Source organism: Scomber scombrus, chromosome 2, assembly GCF_963691925.1.
Source record: "Scomber scombrus chromosome 2, fScoSco1.1, whole genome shotgun sequence".
Lineage (NCBI taxonomy): Eukaryota > Metazoa > Chordata > Actinopteri > Scombriformes > Scombridae > Scomber > Scomber scombrus.
The window spans coordinates 34,675,438-34,697,596 of record NC_084971.1 but is presented as its reverse complement, the minus strand read 5'-3'; the positions used below and the strand labels follow the sequence as shown (position 1 = coordinate 34,697,596).

General features: G+C 38.5%; 1 protein-coding gene across 1 annotated transcript in view; it reads left to right on the top strand.

Annotated features, from left to right (window-relative positions):
• Window positions 1–3,670: 3,670 nt before the first annotated feature.
• The window catches only part of LOC134000119 (calcineurin subunit B type 1-like), a 31,893-nt gene continuing 13,404 nt past the window's right edge, over window positions 3,671–22,159 (top strand). Inside the window, exons 1-2 of the mRNA XM_062439436.1 lie at window positions 3,671–3,812; window positions 11,633–11,672. Of these exons, the coding sequence (XP_062295420.1) occupies window positions 3,810–3,812; window positions 11,633–11,672 (43 nt within the window). The 5' untranslated portion in view covers window positions 3,671–3,809. The remainder of the gene's footprint in view (window positions 3,813–11,632; window positions 11,673–22,159) is intronic.

Genomic DNA, 22,159 nt, shown 5'->3' with positions numbered 1-22,159 from the left:
AGGTGCAGTTTGTAGAATTTAGTAGCATCTAGCAGGACAGACGTATTCAAAAGTGTGTTTTAATTAGTGAATAATCCCACGAAAATAAGCGTTGTTGTGTTTTTGTTGCCTTAGAATGAGTCTTTATATCTACAGAGGGAGCAGGTCCTCTTCCATTGAGCCCGTCACCATATTTTTGGCGTTACAGTAGCTCAGAACAAACACAATCAGTGGCTCTACAGAGGGACTCTAACATTTTTTGAGAGTTTGCCATAAAGAGGCTACCTTGTGGCGCTTTTCCACTACACCGTTCCAGCACGACTCGCCTCGACTAGACTCGCCTCGGAAAGTACCTGGTACCTGATACTTTTTTAGTACCTGCTCTGGTGAGGTTCCAAGCGAGCCGAGCCGGTATTAAAATGTGACGTTGACACACTGCTGGCCGCTGATTGGTAGTTGTCGCTGGTAGCGTCATGAGCCGTCCCACACAAGAATCAAACCCGGCATTTTTAAATACCGGCAGCAGCGTTACAACCATAGTTACAGCTATACGGCTCAATTTTCTTGCTTTGTGTGAGACAGAAAGCCTCAAACAGCAGCAAGTACACCACTGCCTCCATGTCCTCCATTGTTTATGTGTTTTGTGTCGCGTATAAAACGAAGTCACGGCAGTTTCGCGGAGCCGTGCTATGACGACCCCGCCCACGTTGAGTAGGTACTTTTTTGTAATGGAAAAGGAACCGAGCCGAGGCGAGGCGAGTCGTGCTGAAACTGTGTAGATGAAAAGCGCCAATAGATTCTCTTACATGATTGGAAAAAGGAGGGCGAGGTAGTATCAGTTGGTTGCAACCTTCAACTTGACCACTAGAGGGCAATACATCTTACACACTGCACCTTTGCGTAAAAGTATCAATACTACAGTGTAAAAAAGTTCTGCATGAAAGACCCAACTTAAGTAAAAGTATTACCAGCTACATTTACTTAAAGTAAAATAAAAGTACTTGTTTTGCAAAAGCAAGGCTGTGATTGATTTATCAAATATAATGAACAAAGTACAGTGTTGATACTGAGGAGTGAATAAATAAGCACCATTTTATAACATTTTATATAGTTGTAGCTGTTTGAGGTGGAGCTGGTGTGAACTGCTTTGTGAAGGTCTTAAGATAAATCTAAGGGGGTCTTCAGATGATAGATTAGGTAGGAAAGAAGAAAAAACAAATGTCTGATATTTAAATTTAGGTTCATTTTTCATTTCTGTTAAATATTGGACAGTTTCACCTCTTTGGGCCTCAAACTGTTATGTATTTGAAACCATGCAAATCGAACTGCAAACAAATCACAGACATCTGAAACACGACAAAGAGACACAACTAGAGACAAGCTGAAAATGTCGGTAACCACTGATTTAAACCTTAAACATGAAGTGTAATTGATCATAAGGCCGACGTCATCAAGCTGCCAAATAAATGTAGTGAAGTGCAAAGTAGCACCTCATGGAAATACTCAAAGTAAAGTACAAGTATCCACTACAGTACACTACTGGAGTAAATGTACTTTCCATCATTATTTTAACAATCAGAAATAAAGAAGTTTATGCATAAGTAATAAGTGCAAGAGGTGATCTCACCAATTTATTGAGTACAGGGACAAAAGGACCAATTTATAACATTTCAGTATAAGATCAGAAACTGCAGAAATTTATCAGAGAGTCCTCCAGTTGGCTGGTTCGTCCATGTTCTCACATTTTATGGAAACCAACAAGTCTACCCCTGTTCCTTCTTTCCTTCCTTCTGTCTTTCCTCCGTCCTTCCTTCGTTTCCTTCCTCCCTTCCTTCTTTCCTTTCCTCCCTCCCTCCTCCCTTCCTTCCGTCTGTCCTTCCTCCCTCCTTCTCTCTCTCTTTCCTCCCCTCCTTCCCTCATTCCTTCCTTCCTTCCTCCTTTCCTTCCTTCCTTCCTTCCTTCCTTCTTCCCTCCCTCCTTCTTTCCTTCCTTCCCTCCTCTCTTCCTTCCTTAATTACTTCCTTCCTCCATCCCTTCCTCCCTTCTTTCCTTTGTCCTTCTTTCCTTCCTTCCTCCCTACCTCTTTTCCTTTCTCCCTCCCTCCATCCTTCCTTCTTTTCTTCCTTCCTTCTTTTCTTCCTTCCTCCCTTCCTTCCTCCCTTCCTTCCTCCTTCCCTCCCTTCCTTCCTTGACTCGAGGACAACAGGAGTCTTATTATTGAGACACGTTGCTTATCGCAGAGTCTTTATGTTCAGTTTTCACTTTGAGTGCACAGCTGGATTCATTTAGCCAAATATTATCTGTTTATTTGTTGTGTTTTTTAAATTTATTACGATGTTTACTTAATGCGATCTTCACCTTCACTGTTTATAAAACCAGTATATGAACCAGTACTTTCTGTATCAGTCGCAGTCAAATATAAACTTATATGTTTTAGTTTATAACACGACTAATTACTTTTACTATTATATTTATCTGTAGATAATAGTTACTTTCCATGTTATGATTTTACATGCAAAGAATTAAGCAACCAAAATGTTGATGTAATTATAAGAAATATCTGTTTTAGTGTGTTACTTTTTAGTCTTGTTCATTCATACATAGATGTGGAAAATGTATAATACTTAATGATAATAATAATACTAATAAAATTCATACTAATAATAATAATACATTTTAAAAGCAAATAATAACAATAAATAAATAAAAAAATAAAAAATAAAAAATAAAAAATAAAAAATAAAAAATAAAAAATAAAAAATAAAAAATAAATAAATAATAAATAAATAATAAATAAATAATAAATAAATAATAAATAAATAAAAAATAAATAAATAATAAATAAATAATGAAATACACAAACATAGACATAAAAACTAAAAAATTACATAAAACACAAAATGTCTTACAATCAAGAAACAAACAAACATTAAAGACAAAATAAAACGTAAAATATGAAGTGTTGACTCTCTGCTGCCCTCTGCTGGACCGATGAGCAATAAACCAATAAATCTCTCTCTCTCTCTCTTTCCTCCTCCCTCCCTCCCTCCCTCCCTCTCTCCCTCTTTTTCTCCCTACCTACCTCTCTCCCTCCTTCTTTCTCTTTCTCCCTCCCTCTCTCTCTCCCCCTTGCTCTCCCTCTCTTATTCTCTCTCCCTCCTTCTCTATCCCCCCTCCTTCTCTCTCTATCCCTTCCTCTCTCTCTCCCTCCCTCTCTCCCTCCCTCCCTCTCTCTCTATCCCTTCCTCTCTCTCTCCCTACCCCTCTCCCTCCTTCTCTATCCCCCCCCCCCTCCCTCCCCCTCCCTCCCTCTCTCTATCCCTTCCTCTCTCTCTCCCTCCCTCTCTCCCTCCCTCCCTCTCTCTCTATCCCTTCCTCTCTCTCTCCCTACCCCTCTCCCTCCTTCTCTATCCCTCCCCCTCCCTCTCTCTCCCCCTCTCTCTCTCCCTCCCCCCTCCCTCCTCCTCTCTCCCTCCCCCTCCCTATCTCTCTCCCTCCCCCTCCCTCTCTCTCCTCCTCTCTCCCTCCCCCTCCCTATCTCTCTCCCTCCTCCTCTCTCCCTCCCCCTCCCTCCCTCTCTCTCTCCCTCCTCCTCCCTCCACCCCTCCCTCTCTCTCTCCCTCCTCCTCTCTCCCTCCCCCTCCCTCTCTCTCTCCCTCCTCCCCCCCTCCTCTCTGCAGTGACTCTTTTCTCGGCTGTCACAAACACCTCTCCTCCTCCTCTCTCTCTCTCTTTCTCTCTTTCTCTCTTAAATCCTAACATTTACCGGTTAACGGAGCCGCAGCTTTAACTCTCCTCCTGCAGAAGCTCAAACACCATCTGGCAGCAACATGGTAAGAACCTGCGACATGTTTTAATCTTTAAATAAATAAAACAGAAAACCAACCCTGCAGCCTGTTAGCTTAGCCACCGTTAGCATCGGTGCTAATATATAAAATCGTGATTTATTTTATTTTAATGACAGTATTGGTTTATTATGGTGGCGTTAACGTGCTTTAAACATCACACTCTATCAAACATTAGCGTTCAGATTAACGTCATTTTATCGCTTCGTAAGTAGAAAAGCCTCCAAAGCTAGCGGCTAGCCTGTTAGCTTGGGTTAGCTAGCTGCAGAGCTGCGTCAAGCTGGACGAAGCGGAGTGACGCCGGAAGTGTTGGAGGCTGATTTCAAAATAATCGCCAAATTTTCGTATCTTAATAATATAAAAATTAAATAATAAAAATAAATATTTTCTGTAGGACCTTTTTAACATGACCAACCAATCAGCTTATTAGTTAAAGTAAAAAGTAATCAGCAGTTTGAACTATAATGATTAAACTACTCATTAGTTGCAGTGCTGATTTCAAAATAAACGTCACATTTCTGCATAATCATAATAATGATAATAGTATTTATTTCTACAGCACTTTTTTTTACATAAGCAACTAATCGACTTAACTTAAATATAACGAAACTAATCATTAGTTGCAGTTTTATATAGATTACTTCAAAATAAACGTCCCATTTCCTTATCTTAATATAATAATAATTAGAATCATCTGTATTTCTATTTCTATAGCAAATTTTTCACATAACCAACCAACAATCAACTTATTAATTAAAGTATCATCAGCAGTTGTAACTATAATGAAACTAATCATTATTTACAGTCCTTTATAAATTACTTCAAAATGAAAGTAAAATCCTGCTTTTGCATTATTATGTGTCTGATATTATATTATATTATATTAAATGTCTCATAATATATTATATATGAGTATAACAGTCACATGTTTTACTTTGGTGCATTGAGTACTTGAAAAACTTAAAACATGGTAAAGCAGTTCTGATGCAGCTGCTTGAACATCATCAGTTGTATAAAAGGTAAAACGGTTTGTTTGGGTGTTTCTGGTCCTACAACAGACTCCCTCATCCAGGCGCCCTGACGGAGGTTGATCATGCCTCTGCCTGTGTTTCTACTATTACTGCAGTGTAGGGGCGTCACCATTCTCCAAATCCTTGATTCGATTTAATTTTCACTTTTAAGCTCATGATTTGATTCTCAATATATATATTTTTGTTCCTTTTAGCACAGAAGCCGTTTAGACTATTAATGAGTGATATAATCTCCATCAGCTGTTTGTAATGTACCACACTAAGGCCTTACTGTCAAAATTAGAAACTTACTGTAAACAAAAGAACCATCTAGTAGCTGCAGTGTGCACTCTTCATTGAGGATGATATTCACGTTCACAACAAAACTAAAACTAAATTAAAACATGCATATAGGCATCAGTGAACAATTGGTTTAGCTCATAGGACTTGTTGTTACAACCCTACGAATAAGCAGCATTTACCTTGTGTTTGTGTCCTGAGTGGGGCGATCACTTAATCTCTGATGTGTTTGAGGGAGGGGCAATCGTTTCATTGGGGTCATCAGGTGTTCCCCCCTCTCTGCTTCTGCCCCTCATATCAACATCTAGCCGTCCTTCCTCGCTCTGCCGTCTCCGTAAGACTTTTCACAGCTTGTCGGAGGGTCTGACCTCGGACCCCCATGCTCTTCAGGAGCCTTGTTGTTGATGTGGCAACAAACCTTCTGCAGCCGACCCTTACTGGGGGCACCTGCGTACGCCAGCCACGCAGCTCTGTCTCGGCTGCTAGTTCTGCGTATTTCAGGCTTTTGCATTCATAGGGTCTGATTCACAAAAGGTCTGCGTGTGTAGAAACGTGTGCAAACTTGACATCACCCGCAAAAAATGTGCAAGCTGATCTACTAATGCAGCACACTGAGGTTTGCGTCTTTCAAATGTGCAAGATAATACCCACTGTCCATTTAGTAGTTTATATTAATGAATGTAATATTAGCAGTTTACCGTAATGAATGTAATATGAGGCGTTTCAACCCCAGTGTGCAAAATACAGGGAGGAGAAAATGCAACTACGTTATTTAGCACTCACATTGTGATTTACCAAACCTGATGCTAACTGCGTCTATAAATAATACCTTTGAAAGGCAGATATTAACCTGCTGTTACTATGGAGACGAGGAGACAGAGGCACAATGACAGAATACACAGAGAATGGGTTTTCTACCCATGTTAATATTTTTTAAGTGGAATATTTGTGGTTTTACTAACAGCATTGACTTTTTCACTAATACTCTCCCATATGTGGGTTTTTCTGGTAATATTAGTTGTTGTTATAACTCAATATATTAGTTAACCTCTTCCACTAGAACCTGATCACATTTCATTTTGTTCTTGCAGCTTTTTGCTCGTCCAAACTCTCCATAAAGACACAAAACCCTCATTTAAATACTGCTGTCTGCACCTGTTGTCATTTACGCAGTTATTCTTAGTAGATCAGCTGCAAAACGCACGCTAACTAAACGCTCAATCTATTGCACTGTGCACGCAATTTAGTACCTTTATTTGGGATCTTAGTAAATCAGGCCCAAAGGCTTCATCGACTGCAGATTCCCGTGGAACTGTTAGATCCACGATGTTCAGGAGCTTCTGCGACGTCGACCACAAGATGAAATCTATCCTGAGTATCTGTCCTTACCGCAGCATGTCTGATGCATACGAATGCTCCTATAGCGCTAGTTATTGCTTTAGCGTGAGTTGAATTTTGTTGAAGTTAAGCTCCGAATGAGGACGGAAGTGTTTCCTGCTAAGATACCTACGATATCGAGCCTCATGTCACGATTTCCTGACATTTTATAGATGAAGAGAAAGCTTAAACAACTCTGATTCCAGCTTCTTCAATGTGAATATTTTCTGGTTTCTTTTGGTCTTTTATGAAAGTAAACAGACTCTTTTTGCTTTTGGACCAAACTGAATGTTTAATGTTGCATTTTGGAAACAGTTTCTGGCATTTAATAGACGAAACAACTAATTAATTACTTAGTTTCTGTCCTGAATGATTGCTGACTGGAAGAAGGGACAGAAGATATTTAACTGTGTGGATGGAAATCTGCTTGGAAGTAATATTAAAATAATAATTTAAACAAAACAACTAAATGTTGACGTCAAATCGCTTTAACACAAAAAACATAGACATGTATACTATAGAAGAAAGATGTATTATCTGTTGTTTAAAGGGACCTGAGCTGTTGGAACAATAAATAATAAAGAAAAATGCAAATTTAACAGGATTTGTTTCAACATCCAGTGATGATTTTAGTATATAAATTAAAAAGAGTTATATTATATATCGCGAACTATAACATATTGGTAATAAAAAACCTGTTTCACCCAAAAAGAGCCCACTTATAAATCAGTATTACCGTTCAGCAGTGTTAACCAAGAATAAAAAACACACTAAAACAATTGATTTTATCCATTTTATCGATTCGTTGTTGCAGCATAACTCTTCCTGTTTCCTGTCGCTTTCTGCTTTTAAATAAAAAACCCTAAATTAATGTTTAAAAGCTGATAAAGTGACAGCGGATGGATGTTGAGGTTGAGTCTTGCAGACAGTAAGTCACCGACGCTCTCACTGTGATAAAATGTCAGATTGATGTCAGAGATTCAAATAAACTCGGCGAGTAAACTGAGCTGAGGAGGGCTTCCCCACCTCCGCTAAATATACACACACACACGTTTTAATTTTAGCTTTAAGATTCATAAACGATTCCTTCGTGTTTGCTGTGTGTGGAAAGGAAGACGATGATAGTTTGTTTTAATTTCTAACAGCGGTTTCACAGCCGTGTGATTGACAGGAGCAAGAGACGACAAACCGAGATGTTTCTAACACCGGTGAAGCTTTTAATACATCGTTATTTATCGTTATTCAGATATGAGTGAAACATCGGCTGCTTTGTGAGGAGCACAGAGGAGAAAGAGGCTCAGCAACCAATCAGCTTCAATTAAACTGACAAACATGATTATTAACTGTGAGCTCAGAGTTCATCCAAACCACCTGATAACCTTTTATAATAAGATAAGATATTAATTTACAGTGTTATATAATACACATCATACTGAAAGATATACAATAGGGCTGGGCAATTAATCGAAACCGACATTTAGAAACTCGAGTCGATCATGTCAATTAATGGTGGTGTTCACTGTTGCCATGACAGCAAAGGTTGCATATCTTTAATGATCATTTGAACCCAAACCATGATCTTTACATAGTTCTGATCAAGTAAACTAGACATTAACCACAGCGTCACACCAGTCTGTTTTCACTGTTCCTTCTTTGCTCCCTTTCTTCCTTCCTTCCTTCTGTCCATCCTTCCTTCTTTCCTCCCTTCCCCCCTCCCTCCCTCCTTCTATCTTTCTTTCCTCCCCCATCCCTCCTTCCTTCCCTCCTTCCTTCCTCCCTCCTTTCCTTCCTTCCTTTCCTTCCACCCTTCCTTCTTTCCTCCCTCCCTCCATTCTTCCTTCCTTCATTCCTTCCTCCCTCCTTTCCTTCCTTCCTTCTCCTCTCCTTCCTCCTTTCCTTCCATTCTTCCTCCCTTCTGTCCTTTCCTTCCTCCTTTCATTCTTTCCTCCCTCTCTCCATTCTTCCTTCCTTCATTCCTTCCCTCCTTCCCTCCCTCCTTTCCTTTTTTCTCCCTCCCCTCCTCCCTCCTTTCCTTCCTTTTTCCTCCCTTCCATCCTTCCTTGACTCAAAGGACAACAGGAGGGTTAAAACATCATTATTTTACCTCCCTAAAGATCCTCATGTGTGAAATACAAAACAAAAGAAACTGTGAAAATACATCATTGTTCATCAAGGGAGGAGATAATCCTTTATTAATCGTAATCGAGGTAAAATAATGATGTTTTAAGGTGTGCCGCTGTGGTTAATGTCTAGTTTACTTGATCAGAACTATGTAAAGATCATGGTTTGGGTTCAAATGATCACTGGAGACGAATGATAAAGATATGCAACCTTTGCTGTCATGGCAACAGTGAACACCACCATTAATTGACATGAGCAAGATTAAGTCCATTAGAGTTTCTAAATGTCGGTTTCGATTATTTTTCAATTAATTGCCCAACATTTAGCAGAGACGTGTTCAGCTCACAGTCCACTTAAATACACTGTAGGAGGATAAAATATGTAATAGTTATCATTCTTTTGTGGTTACACCATTTGACATTTTCAGGAGCATTCAGTCTTACTTTTGGTAAAAAATGGTGCAAATGTCATTTCAAATGATATAAAACCAACAAAAATACTAAATGTACATTTTAACAAACCTGATGCTGCTTTTAAGACTAATTTAAAGATATATTTGAATTGATCATCTTACCTTAACCCTTATTTATTACTGACACATTAAGCTTGAATTAGATATATCGGCACATATCAGACAATATAAACACTGATACCGATATATCTGACATAGACCGATATCAGTTGGGCTCTATTGATTATAAATAAAGAATAAACCTTTTATATTACCTCAGTCAGTTTCACAAAGATCAGCAGAAACATTCGATAAAGACAGAATATATCTCTGCAGTAAATAGTCAGTCACTTTATTACAGGCCAGAAATCAGCAGCCTTCAGATGATGATGATGATGATGATGATGATGAAATGAAGATATATAAAGATAGATGATGGTGGTTCAGTGTTGGAGGGCGGTCGAGGAGAAAATCTGCAGCCTGTTTCAGTTTGTGTCGAGTCCCAGAGAGACGAGACGTTGGCCTCATTTCCAGCTCTGGCACAGTCCAGATCATTCTGTCGCTCTCATGTTTTAATGAAGAGTTCAACTCACTCTGTGTTTGTGTTTGAGGTGATTGAGCAGATTTCTCTCAGTGCATCAGTGTCCGAAATTAACCCACATACTGTTCTGGGTTCAATCTGCCCCATTTTTACATGTGAGAGCAGTAAATACAACTAAATACTTTCAGATTTTAGCCTGAAATTTGATGACTTCTCCTAATATGACCCATAATATGCCGAATAAAAAGAAATATTTCAACTTTTTAACCATTTACATACTATTACATTTATATTCTGCCCCATAATTAGTCTGTACACCAATTCACATTCATTCATTTGATTAATCTTATGAAAAAAAATGACATTTGCAATCACTATTTTATGATCCAGGAGAACATTTTATAGATTATGATGAATTCAACTTGTTTTAATGCTGATTTTTGGGTAAAACTTGTACATTTGCATATATAAAAATGTGCAACAGCTGCAGGAAACTTCAAAAAAAGATGCATTTTATTTACATGTTTCTATATTTGGGGTCACATGAGGTAAAAGTCTGGCTAACAGTGTTTTTACAGCTCTTAAATGTTAAAAAAATGGGTCAAATTGGACCCTGAACATGTATTTAAGGGTTAAGCACATTTGGTTGCAGCTGAATTATAAAAAAAACAACTCTCTCTGCTCCCTGAAAGCTTCATTAAGGATTAATCTCGCTCTTTATCTGTGAGTGATGAATGAGTTGTTGTCCCTAAATTTGGGACTAAACATGACAAGGTTGTACATGAGCAGTATGTGAAGGTTAACCAGCAGATTATAAGTAATTACCTGAAGTTTTTAAGCACGGAAACTCGTCTTTAACGTCATTTTGAAAAGAGATGTTAAAGGTGAGAGCTGCTCACGTCACAGTAGGTATGTTGGACAGCGATCGTCACTTTAGTCTGTTTCTTTTGTCTTTTTAATCTTATTTTAATCTAATCTTTTTAATCTTTATTTAACCTAGTTTTTTATTCAATATACGCAACCTTTAATAAACTTTTTCTCTTAATCTCTTTATTTTTATTTATTTATTACCTTTTTTTTATCAGTCTTATTTTCCCTCGAGTGCATTGACCTCAAATTATTCTTAGTTTTTTGTTCCTTTTCTTTATATTATCACTCGTTCTGTCTTATTATCAACTGTGAAGCACTTTGAACTACATTAACCTGAATAACAGCTGCTATATAAATAAAGTTGATTGATTGATTAGCCGGTCTAAACCCAGGCGGAGAGTTCCAGTCCTCTGAAATGATGCCAACGTGGAAGTAATTTAAAACTGCATTCTATCAAAAGGCCACCAGGGGGCGACCGTTTTGGTGTCAAAAGGACTTCCGTCTCTATACAAGTCAATGGAGAATTCACCAACTTCTCACTTGATTTCTAACCTCAGTAAACGTTTTCAAAATGTGTTTATGGTCTCAATCGCTAGTTTAAAGCCTTCTTCAATGCAGTATGATGTTCATTTGGGACATTTTGGCCTCCCTGATTTTATATGTGACGATAAAGCAGGGTATGCATTAGGGCGTGGCTACGTGGTGATTGACAGGTTGATTGGTTCACAGGTTCAGGAGGGCGCCTCATGCTCCTCCTGATGCCCATATAAGTAGAATCCATGTTTTTATTTTTGCCAGCATGCACCTGAAATGGCCTCCGAGCAGCAGTCCACAAACCAATGGGTGACGTCACGGATGTTACGTCCATTTCTTATATACAGTCTATGGTCTAAACCCTGTAAGCACTTTTATAAGAACAGAGCGATGTAAATCTGGCTGCCAGTGAATCCAGTTAATGCTTCAGTGTCATTAACTGATGGGCTGCTGGCTGCGCTACGGGCCAAAAACCCAGTTACCCCATTTAAACTGAGTACACATAAAGTATAAAACACTTTGCTCCTTTGGGTATAAATTAAAAACACTTTCCTTTTAGTGTTGAACGCTGGTTTTTATTGTCTTCATCTTTTGTCTTTTTCAGGGAAATGAAGCCAGTTACGCCCTCGACATGTGCTCGCACTGTAAGTATCAATAAATATCATTTCATCACATGGAAAAAACACAACATTAGTGTCTCTAAGTCACTATTTTACATCTTTGAGTGTGATTATTTGTTATAAGACAGTTGAAGAACCGTTCTATGTTTGTTTTGAATATTGAAAATCAGAGCTGCTGGTACAATCAGAGCTGACAGCATTGACTTTTCAGTATTTTGTCTTTTCTTTACCTCAGTTTTACTACTGACACAGTTCCAGAAATGTACTTTTTTAAAACAGGACACATATTCTGCACATCTCCAGCTCTATATTGATATTCTGGGGCTCTACTGGAATATATTTGCATGATTTCCAGTTTTAAAAACTCCTTATTTATCTTATACTGGTCCTTTATGCACCCTCTCAGATTTTCTCCATTTAACTGACTAAACTTAACTTGAGTAATACTAAGATTATGAATCTAATGAAGCATTTACTACACGTTTACATCACTAGATAGATCGATATTGTCTATGATGATGTCCTAATCGTAGTTTTAATGATGTGCGAGTTGACGTTATTGAGTATGTTCTTCACTTTGCAAAAAAAACAATCAAAAACAACCTGGAGTGTCTAAGTCGTCTAAAACAACTGATCTACAAGGTGTAATGTGTGGTTTTGATGGCTTGTAGATCAGTTGTTGGCTTCACTGCGTCTGTCTCTCCTCTGCTGCGCTGCATTATTGATTGTGTTAAGATGTGCTTTATCGGGATAGGTATCGTTATCAAGATACAAGATTTTGATCATATCGTCCAGCGGCCCAACTAGATCATTTTTAGTTCTTGTTGCTACAGACAGAATATAAGTCAAGTCAGTCTTATTTATATAGTGTCAAATCTCAACAGAAGAGTCTCAGGGCAGTTTTCAGCAAGTCTAGACTGAACTCTTTATTTAAAGAGACCCAACATCCCCCCCAATGAGCAGCACTTGGCGACAGCGGCAAGGAAAAACTCCCCTTAACCCCCAAATAACCAGACCCCAACAAGTATTCTGGTTTGATGCGCTGCGCTGTCACTTAGTGATCCATCAGGTGAGAAGTCGGGCGTGTTCACACGGTCTGGACTGTCTGACAGAGGTGAACTGATATGATGGTGGCGGGCGATGAATGCGACCATCACCACATGTTGCACCTCCTTCTGCAGACTCCCGACACTCGGAGGCTAAAAATGCCTCATCGCTCTGTAAAGGTCAGTTTCAGGGCTGCTGGGAGAGCCTCGTTTATTTTTAGTCACAGCAATATCCCGGTTTTAATTAGTTTGTCGCCTTGCTGTGACCTCGGCTCCGGAGAGGAAAGCCGGCCGCTTAATTAGAAAATAATGACTGTAATGTCCGGACCTACTTTCTGAGGATTTTTTCGAGTGTAAGCTGAACTTTTGGCTCAAGATCACTTCAATCACTTCAACCGATGCTGGTGTTGGGTAAGTTTGCTGAGTGTGCGATAGGTTCCTAACGAGCTGTTAATGAAGGTGTCAAAGACCTGGGAGAGTTTCAACGATGGGAGACTAGTTTAGATTTATGGGCTCTGCTCTACTTTCACACCGACTGTTTTGGTTTCCAGAAAACAGCTCAGCGTTTTCATGAACTTTGCAGTCTGGAAAGCTGATATCAAATCTTTGGTTTTCTAATCTTGACCTTGTTGTGTGAAGTTGGCGTCTCAGATTACTGCCGTTGACTTTGGGGTCTTACCTTGTGCAAGAAGTCGGCACTGAACGTCTGCTTCAGATGTCAGCCCCGATGTAAACCTCACCTGTGTGTGTGTGTGTGTGTGTATGTGTGTGTTTGAGTCACCAACACGTAGACATGAGCTGTAGGTTTCAGTCCTCTTCAGCAGAGTCTTACATGGGTCCAGTTTTGCAAACACACATCCGCCTGTCCCCTCAAAGCTCAGCAGGTTACTGAACCCGACCTGTTAACCGCAATTTACTAAATTTTAATTGCTTAAGGTTTTAATTTGTTAGTATTTCATTAATTTGGTTTTGATTATTTTTACAATCACCCTTATTTACTAAAGTATCTTTGTTCTTGTGCAGATATTGCAGATGCAGATATGCAATTGCAGATTCGCAGTCGCAGATAGGTAGACGCAGATATTGCAGTTGCAGGTATCACAGTTGCATATAGGAAGTCACAGATATCGCAGATAGGTGTGTCAGATAGGTAATCTCAGATTCGCAGTTGCAGATTTCGCAGATATCGCAGCACTTCGTCTCACACAAACGTAACAATAAATCTTATAATGACCGCTCAAAGTATGCAAATCATTTTCATTTCTGACCTTTGATTTTTCACCTGCTTTCATTTTTTGCCCGTATCTGTGAATTTTATATAATCACATTTGGACTCTGGGCTTTAGTATATTTCCTCGTTGAACTGATGAACTTCCTTTATGGGAGTTGAAGCCGCTTCAACCAGAAACGAGAGAGCTGAGAGCATTTCCTTTGTATTACAGTTGGTACTACAGTAGATTATAGTTAATATTATAGTAGATATTTTTGTATTTAACGTTTGTTCGGATAAACAAAACCATTGGTGACTTCTCCCTGCATTTCCTGATGTTTTTATACACCAAACAATTAATGGAGGAAACAGTCTGGAGATTAATCAATAAAGATATTTATTAGTTGCAGATTTAGTCTCAAAAATCATGAGTGACTTAACATTTCTGAATCATGAAACTCATAAGTGAATGTTCATAAATGTCTAAATGCATTGACTATTTTGATTTAGTATCTACTGTCAAAACATTAAGATGAGAAGCACCTTCACCTCGGTACTTCAAACATGTAAATCAGTCAGATTTAATGTGGGTTTCTACCTCCTGTGGAGTCAGCTGCAGTCTGAGCAGCGTGTCGGAGGTGTTGTGTTTCCCAGGCAGTAAATTAAAGGGAGGAGGCACTCCTGTCAAGAGGACCCTCGCTGGATACTTTCACAAAACCAGCAACGTAATGGAGCGGCGTACTTGTATGCTCATCTTGACAATTTTGGCTGAAGCTCTTCTGCTTTCTGTAGAAGCTTCACATGTTTTTGAGCTATTTATGTAATGGATGCATTATTAAATGAAATGAAATGGTTGTATTGAGCTTGTCTTACTTTGGTTAAGATGGCAAACTTATATTTTACCATAATATATTTGCCTGTTTTTTGTATTTATCATCTGTGCAAAGATGTTTATGGGAGTTAAAGCTGCTTCAGCTGGAAACGAGAGAGCTGAGATTGCTCATTTCCTTGTATTACAGTTGGTACTACAGTAGATTAAAGTTAATGTTATAGTAGATATTTTTGTATTTAACGGTTGTTCAGATAAACAAAACTATTGGTGACTTCTCCCTGCACTTCCTGATGTTTTATAGACCAAACAATTAATGTAATGGATGCACAATTAAATTAAATGAAAAGAAAGGTTGTATTGAGCTTGTCTGACTTTGGTTAAGATGGCAAACCAGTTTATTTACTATAATATATTTACCTGTACTTTTGTACTTTAGGTTCTCAGCATTGAGGCTGCCAAGAGTCAAGATCATTTTGGAGAAGATTAATCAATTAGTTACCAATTAGTTAATTAATTGCCAGCTATTTCATCTGAAGTCCTTTTCTAAGAAGAGAGTGATCACTTCTCAAATGTGAATATATTCTGGTTTCTTTAGTATTTGACAGCAGTAGGGCTCGGAAATATATTGATATTATATCGATATCGTGATATGAGACTAGGTATCGTCTTAGATTTTGGATATCGTAATATCGCGATATGTCATCAGAGTTGTCTTTTCCTGGTTTTAAAGGCTGCATTACTGTAATATGATGTAATTTTCTGAACTTAACAGACTGTTCTAGCTCTAGCTTGTGTTATATTTTACCCTTTACTCACTTTGTCATTATATCCACATTACTGATGATTATTTACCAAACATTTCATATTGTAAATATTCTGTGAAAGCATCAAGAATCATATCTACAATATTGTTGCGATATCGATATCGAGGTATTTGGTCAAAAATATCGTGATACTTGATTTTGTCCATATCGCCCAGCTCTAGACAGCAGTATACTGAATATATTTGGGTTGTGGACTGTTAGCCAGGAAAAAACAAGATATTTAAGGACGGCATCTTAGGCTTGGTTCGTTGACATTTTTCACATTTTTTATGGGAGGGATTTTAAACACCAAACAAATAATTGATTAAAAGAGAAAATCATCCACAGAATAATCAATAATAGGGCTGGGCAATATGGACAAAATCACATATCACAATATTTTATACCAAATACCTCGATATCGATATTACAACAATATTGTAGAGATGACTGTCTATGAAATCTTTGATAAATAATCATCAGTAATGTGGATATAATGTCAAAGTGGGTAAAAAGTAAATACCAGAACAGCTAGAACAGTCTGGTAAGTTGAGGAAATTACATATTTTACTGTAATGCAGCTTTAAAACCAGGAAAAGACACTCTGATGGCATATCGCGATATTACGATATCCAAAATCTAAGACGATATCTAGTCTCATATCAAGATATCGATAATACCAATATATTGCCCAGCCCTAATCAATAATTAAAAATAATCATTAGTTGCAGCCTTAAACCTAAATCTAAAACAATATTTTATTTAGGAGTTGCATTTGAATAATCTCCTATTTGTGGACATGAGAACATTAGATATTCATTTTAAATTGAGAGCCGGGGTCCAACAGAGAGTGTGATTGTAGAGGCATTTTTAGCCTTTCAGTTTAACCTACAGGAGTTTCTGAAGACTCAATGTTTTACTGCAGTGGAGGAAACAAATGAGTACAAATGAGCATCTCCCAACGTTATTACTGCAAAAACAACAACAAGGACTGAATCATCTGTCAAACAGTGATGATGAATACTTTTCGGTATCTCCATGAGTGCATTAATGACAGGAACTGAAATACAACCCCCTCAACAGATCAATTAACTTAGTCAGTCAATTAACCCTCCTGTCGTCCCCGTGTTGACTGTTCCGTCTTTCCTTAATTTTTCCTTCGTTCTTGCCCTCCTTCCCTCTTTCTTTGCTCCCTTCCTCCCTCCCTCCCTCCCTTCCTTCCTTCCTTCCTCCTTCCTTCTCTCCTTACTTCCTTCCTTCCTCATTCCTTCCTTTCTTCTTTCCTCCCTTTCTTCCTTCCTACCTTCCTTAATCATTCCTTCCTTCCTTATTTCCTCCCTTACTCCTTTGCCTTCCCTCCTTCCTTCCTTCTTTCCTCCCTTACTCCTTTCCTTCCTCCTTACTCCTTTACTTCCTTCCTTTTTTCCTTCCGCCCTCCCTCCTTACTCCTTTCCTTCCTTCCTTCGTTTGTTCCTTCCTTCCTTTTTTCCTCCCTTACTCCTTTCCTTCTTCCCTCCTTACTCCTTTACTTCCTTCCTTTTTTTCCTTCCGCCCTCCCTCCTTACTCCTTTCCTTCCTTCCTTCCTTCCTTCGTTCCTTCCTTCCTCCCTCCCTCCTGTCCTTCCTTGACCTGAGGACAACAGGAGGGTTAAGAAAAGTACAGACATGAAATAATTAAATATGATGATACAAAGCTACAGACTAATAATAATACAGTAAAGACAAGCAGTCAAAATGAACTGTAACAGAGACAGAGTATGACATCATTGGACTGAGGTTAAGATAATGAGACGTGGCTCCAGAAAATTATTGAAACAAGTTGATTTGTTTTTGGAAACTGGTAAAGACGAAGGAAATACACGACAGACAGTGTGTTCCCTCTCATGTATCAGCAGTGTTTGGTGTTTGGCAGCAGTACAGTAACTTTGGGCTCATTGTTCCTTTGTGTTGTGCTCCATCTAGTGGTCGTTCTGTGTCATAAACAGTCAGCGGCTCACAGAGAAGCTTGTTGTTGTTACTGCAGTGCAACAGGAAGTGATGTAAAGGTGGTCAGACATTTAAAAGGCTGTTAGGTCTTTATGACAGACAGTGTTTCACTCCATTGTACCTCAATTTAACATGAAGTTATCAGTTTTAAATAAAGAGATTATTATGTTATGGTATTATAGATGTGACAGAAAGACCTGGAGGGAGGAGCAGCCTGGCATTTTAGATGCTCCTGTCTGTCATGTCAATTGTGTCTGTCAGGAATTAGGCATATTATAGCCCAACATTATGATTATGTATCCATATAGATTTGTTTCTGGTCCTGGAAACTCATGATGTTCCCATTTTTTATTGCAGTGCATAATGCCGTTATACCATTTGGAATCCATTGTTTGAACCTCTGATCAAGAATGCTGAGGATACAATGTCTGTCAAAGTAGTCTGAGCTCTGTCTCTAATCTATATTATCTGTGTTAATAAATTAAACCACAATTCTAAATTGAGTGACAGTATATACATTGTCAAGTTATTTGGTTTCTTCTGCCTAAATATCTGCCCAAACTTCAAAAAAGGCCTAGATCACAACAGTGGACAAACCCAGTTCCTTTTTCAAATCTTCTTTTCTGCATTTATTTAAGTTGTCAGGTTTTCAGGTTTCAAGTTGATTACCTTCAACAAAAATCATAAAGAAAAAAATATACACAAGGTTACTAAATTAATATGTTGAATTACATTTCATAAATAATAATAATACATTCCCAAACTCAGTCTTATTACAGTAATCATGGGCCTACACAATCATAATAAATTGTAGTTAATTGTTGTCACACAATATCCATTGACAAAATCTATAATAAATGTATATGCAAAAATAAATAGAAAACTTTAATTTTAAACAGGATTTTTACACTTTTCAGTATCAAACTTTTGCATGATCAAACATTACATTGAGTAATCATTCATTCATTATTAATTTAAACTTTAAGTCCAAACAATCGACTGCACAGCGTCTCACAGCCGAACAGCTCATTAATTGTTAATGATGAAAGTCTCATTTCAACCCAAATCAGCTTTGCAGGATAAACATACAAAGAAGTGTCTTTACACATACCAACAGTGTCAATAAAGCTTTCTTTGCATTGAAGCAGGATTCCTTTTCCAAGCTGGACTAATATGTTAGACGATCACAGACCTGTGTTTATTTCATTCATTCATTCATTGATTTTTTTTTTCTTCTTCACCTGAATGTGCCAGAAACTTTGAGGCTTTGAATTTTCTTTCCTTGTCCAGATCACTCTAGATTTTCCCATTTTGTTTCGTAGTAATTTGTGCTGTATGGAAATATTCCCCCTTGTAAAGCCATACCACCTTTATGCATCCCAGTCTGTCTTTGATTTGTCTTTATCTCAGGGTCTGAACTGTTTCTCAGGTATCTGGACTGGTAATGCCTGAAATAAATAAATGAGTTGTGGAAGTATATTCATTTTTATCGTATCATTTCTGAACGGAAGTCCAGTGGGAGGACACCCCAACTCTCCATATCTTTCCTTATGTCCTGGTCCACTTTGACATAGTTAACTTTACATAATTTATCAGAATCATCTCGTCATGATAATCCCAAGAAATGTCCAACTCCAATTCAAGTAATATTTTTGTTGGAGAGCTTTGGTTGGATAATAACTCGTTGTTAAAATCTGTGTTTTAGGTAGGTTCAATTTGATGTTTGTAGAAGCCAAACATCTCTAATTGATTAATTAATACATGAATGCATGTATCTGGGTCCTCAAAATAACAGGTCATGTCATCAGCAAAGAGTCCAATGATATGTTCTTCTTCCTCAGCCTTGATCTCTTTAAGTTCTTTATTCTGCCTTAGTAGTTTTGCTGTAGGTTCTATTAAAAAAGTGCAAGTAAGGTTGGCGACAGACAGCAACCCTGCCTGGTGGACCATACTAATGATATACTATCAGTCCGACAGCCATTCATTTGTATCCTTGCTGTTGGTTTTTGGTCCAGATGACTCTGTCAAATGCTTTTTCAGCATCAAGACTTTAAAGGCTGCACTGATTTTCCTGTGTTTAATATGTTAAATTATGTGTAGGGTTCTCCTTATGTTATCTTGGGTTTGGCATCCCCTAATAAAACCTGTCTGATCCTCATCTATGATGTCTTGATCATTAGTTTCAATTTTAAATGAAGATCTCACCGTTCAGGGGATACACAAAATAGTCTTGTAATAAAGTTCTTGTTTATTCTTCATAAATTAAGTGTAAAGTGCACAGTATGAGACACTGAATGTGTAGATTTGTTCTCATGAAGTAAAACAGGTGATTCCTTTACTCAGTTTTATACACAGGACAGATGATCAGAGGGGCAGAGTTTTTTCCACCATTATTGGAATAGGGAGTGAAGAATGGGTAGAGTTTCTCAGTGAAGGAGCATCGAGTAAAGGAGTAGATAAGAGCTGCAGCATCTACGTCATAAAAGGAGACCAGACCCTCCTCATAATCCACAAACACCCCCACCTTCTGAGGCTGAGACTTCAGAGAGAGACAGACTGTATGGTTATTACAACCACTGTACTCATCTTTACTTCTCAAACAGATACTCCAAAAACCATCTTCAGGGCTCAGAGTGATTTGTATCTTCCTGTTGATCGACTCTCTGGCCACTCCTAAATCCCAGTCAGTCTTCTCTTTAACCTGAACCTCAAAGTAAAATCTGCCTAAAGACAAACTCTGCTTTCCTAAAACACAACAACAACCAGAAAACCTCTCTGGGTTGTCTGGGTGATTCTTCCAAACATCACCACAGTGAACTTGTTTTCCATCATCAGACAGGATGAGCCAGGGATTTGCTGTATCAGGATCAAGAGTCACATCCACTGCATACTGCTGGACTCTCTTCAGCTCAGCTTCAAACAGCTTCTTCATCTGTTTACTGAGTGTCTTCTCCAGCTGAGCCAGAGCTTTCACCACAGTCCCCTCATATGATGGACGGACGCTGACCTCTGTCCAGTCTTTGGTGGGTGGAGCAGCTTTCAGGAACGGGAAGTTTTGGAGGAGGTGGAGGTGGTCTTCAGAGTGTGAGAGCTTCTCCACCTCAGAGCTTCTGTTCTTCAGCTCAGAGATTTCCTGTTCCAGCTCTTTGATGAAGTCTTCAGCCTGTTTCTCTGTTTTTTTCTTCTTTTTGTTGATTGAGTTGGTGAGGTTTTTTTTACCTCTCTCAACAGACTCCTTCAGAGCAGTGAAGACCTGAACACCTTCTGCTTTCTCTCTTTCTGCAGCTTCCTTACTGAGGTCAACTGAGTGTTTGATCTCTTGAATCTTCAGTCGTCTCTTCTGGATCATCTCCTGAATTTCAGCCTCTGTCTTCCCCAGCTCTGCCTTCTTTCCTTCATATTCTTCTTTCAGAGGAACAAACTCATGTGTCTTGTGATCTAAAACAGAGCATAGCGTACAGACACATGTCTGGTCGGTCTTACAGAACAGTTCCAGAGGTTTATCGTGCTTCGTACACATCCTGTCTTCCAGGTTCTCCACAGGGTTGATCAGCTGATGTCTTTTCAGACCTAACGCTGTCAGATGAGGCTCCAGGTGAGTCTCACAGTAGGAGGTCAGACACACCAGACAGGACTTCAGGGCCTTCAGTTTGGTTCCAGTACAGACATCACAGGGAACTTCTCCTGGTTTGGCAGCTTGTTGCTCTGAGCTGCTGCTGCTGGCTTTCTGTTGAGCTTCCTGTCTGAACTGAGAAACCATCTCAGAGATGAAAGTGTTGATGTGAAGTTCAGGTCTTATGTAGAAAATCTTATTACACAGTGGACACATGTACAGGCGCTTACTGTTCAAGTGTTTATTGATGCAGTTTTTGCAGTAGTTGTGTCCACATGGTGTGGTGACTGGATCAATGAACACATCCAGACAGATGGAGCACAGAAACTGATCTTCAGATAGCAGACAGCTGGCAGCAGACATATCTACACATTTAGAGTGAAATAAACAAAAACATAATTTTGTTGGGAATGAAGGTTTATTGAAAGAAAAATGAAATGTTTATCCTTCCTTTACGTAAAGCATGTGATATTACTTAAAATAACATTTGAATTTAATATGCTATGAGCAACTTTAACCATTTAATCAGAGCTGGCAAGTAAAAGATCTTGTTCACCTTTAATGTTGGATGTGTGCTGGTTTGTACAAACTACAGTCAGAGACTCATCTGCAGCTCTTTATCTAACAGCTCATTGTGGCTGTTTGTGCTTTTACTATTACTCAATACAATCTGATCCACTGATAAAATATCACAGAATATGTTCATATCTTGTTGTAGAGAAAAATTATTATTGAAGAATCTAACTGCTAACAAAGCTTTTGCTAACTTGGTGATAAAGCACATTTTATTTCCTGTTGCTGCTTCACAATAAAAGTGTCCTTCTAGTTCACCAGTGGAAAGCTTTTAATGTGAAAGAGCTGCAGGAAGTGAAATGTGTCTGTAGGAAGTGATCAGTAAAGAGTCAAAGATCAGATAATAGCAGTGAAGCTAAACTTCAAACCACAGAGCTTCAGTTACACTTTACAAAAGTCCTGAGAACTGACAGAGACTTAAAAACACTTAAAGTGTTTTTTACTGAGT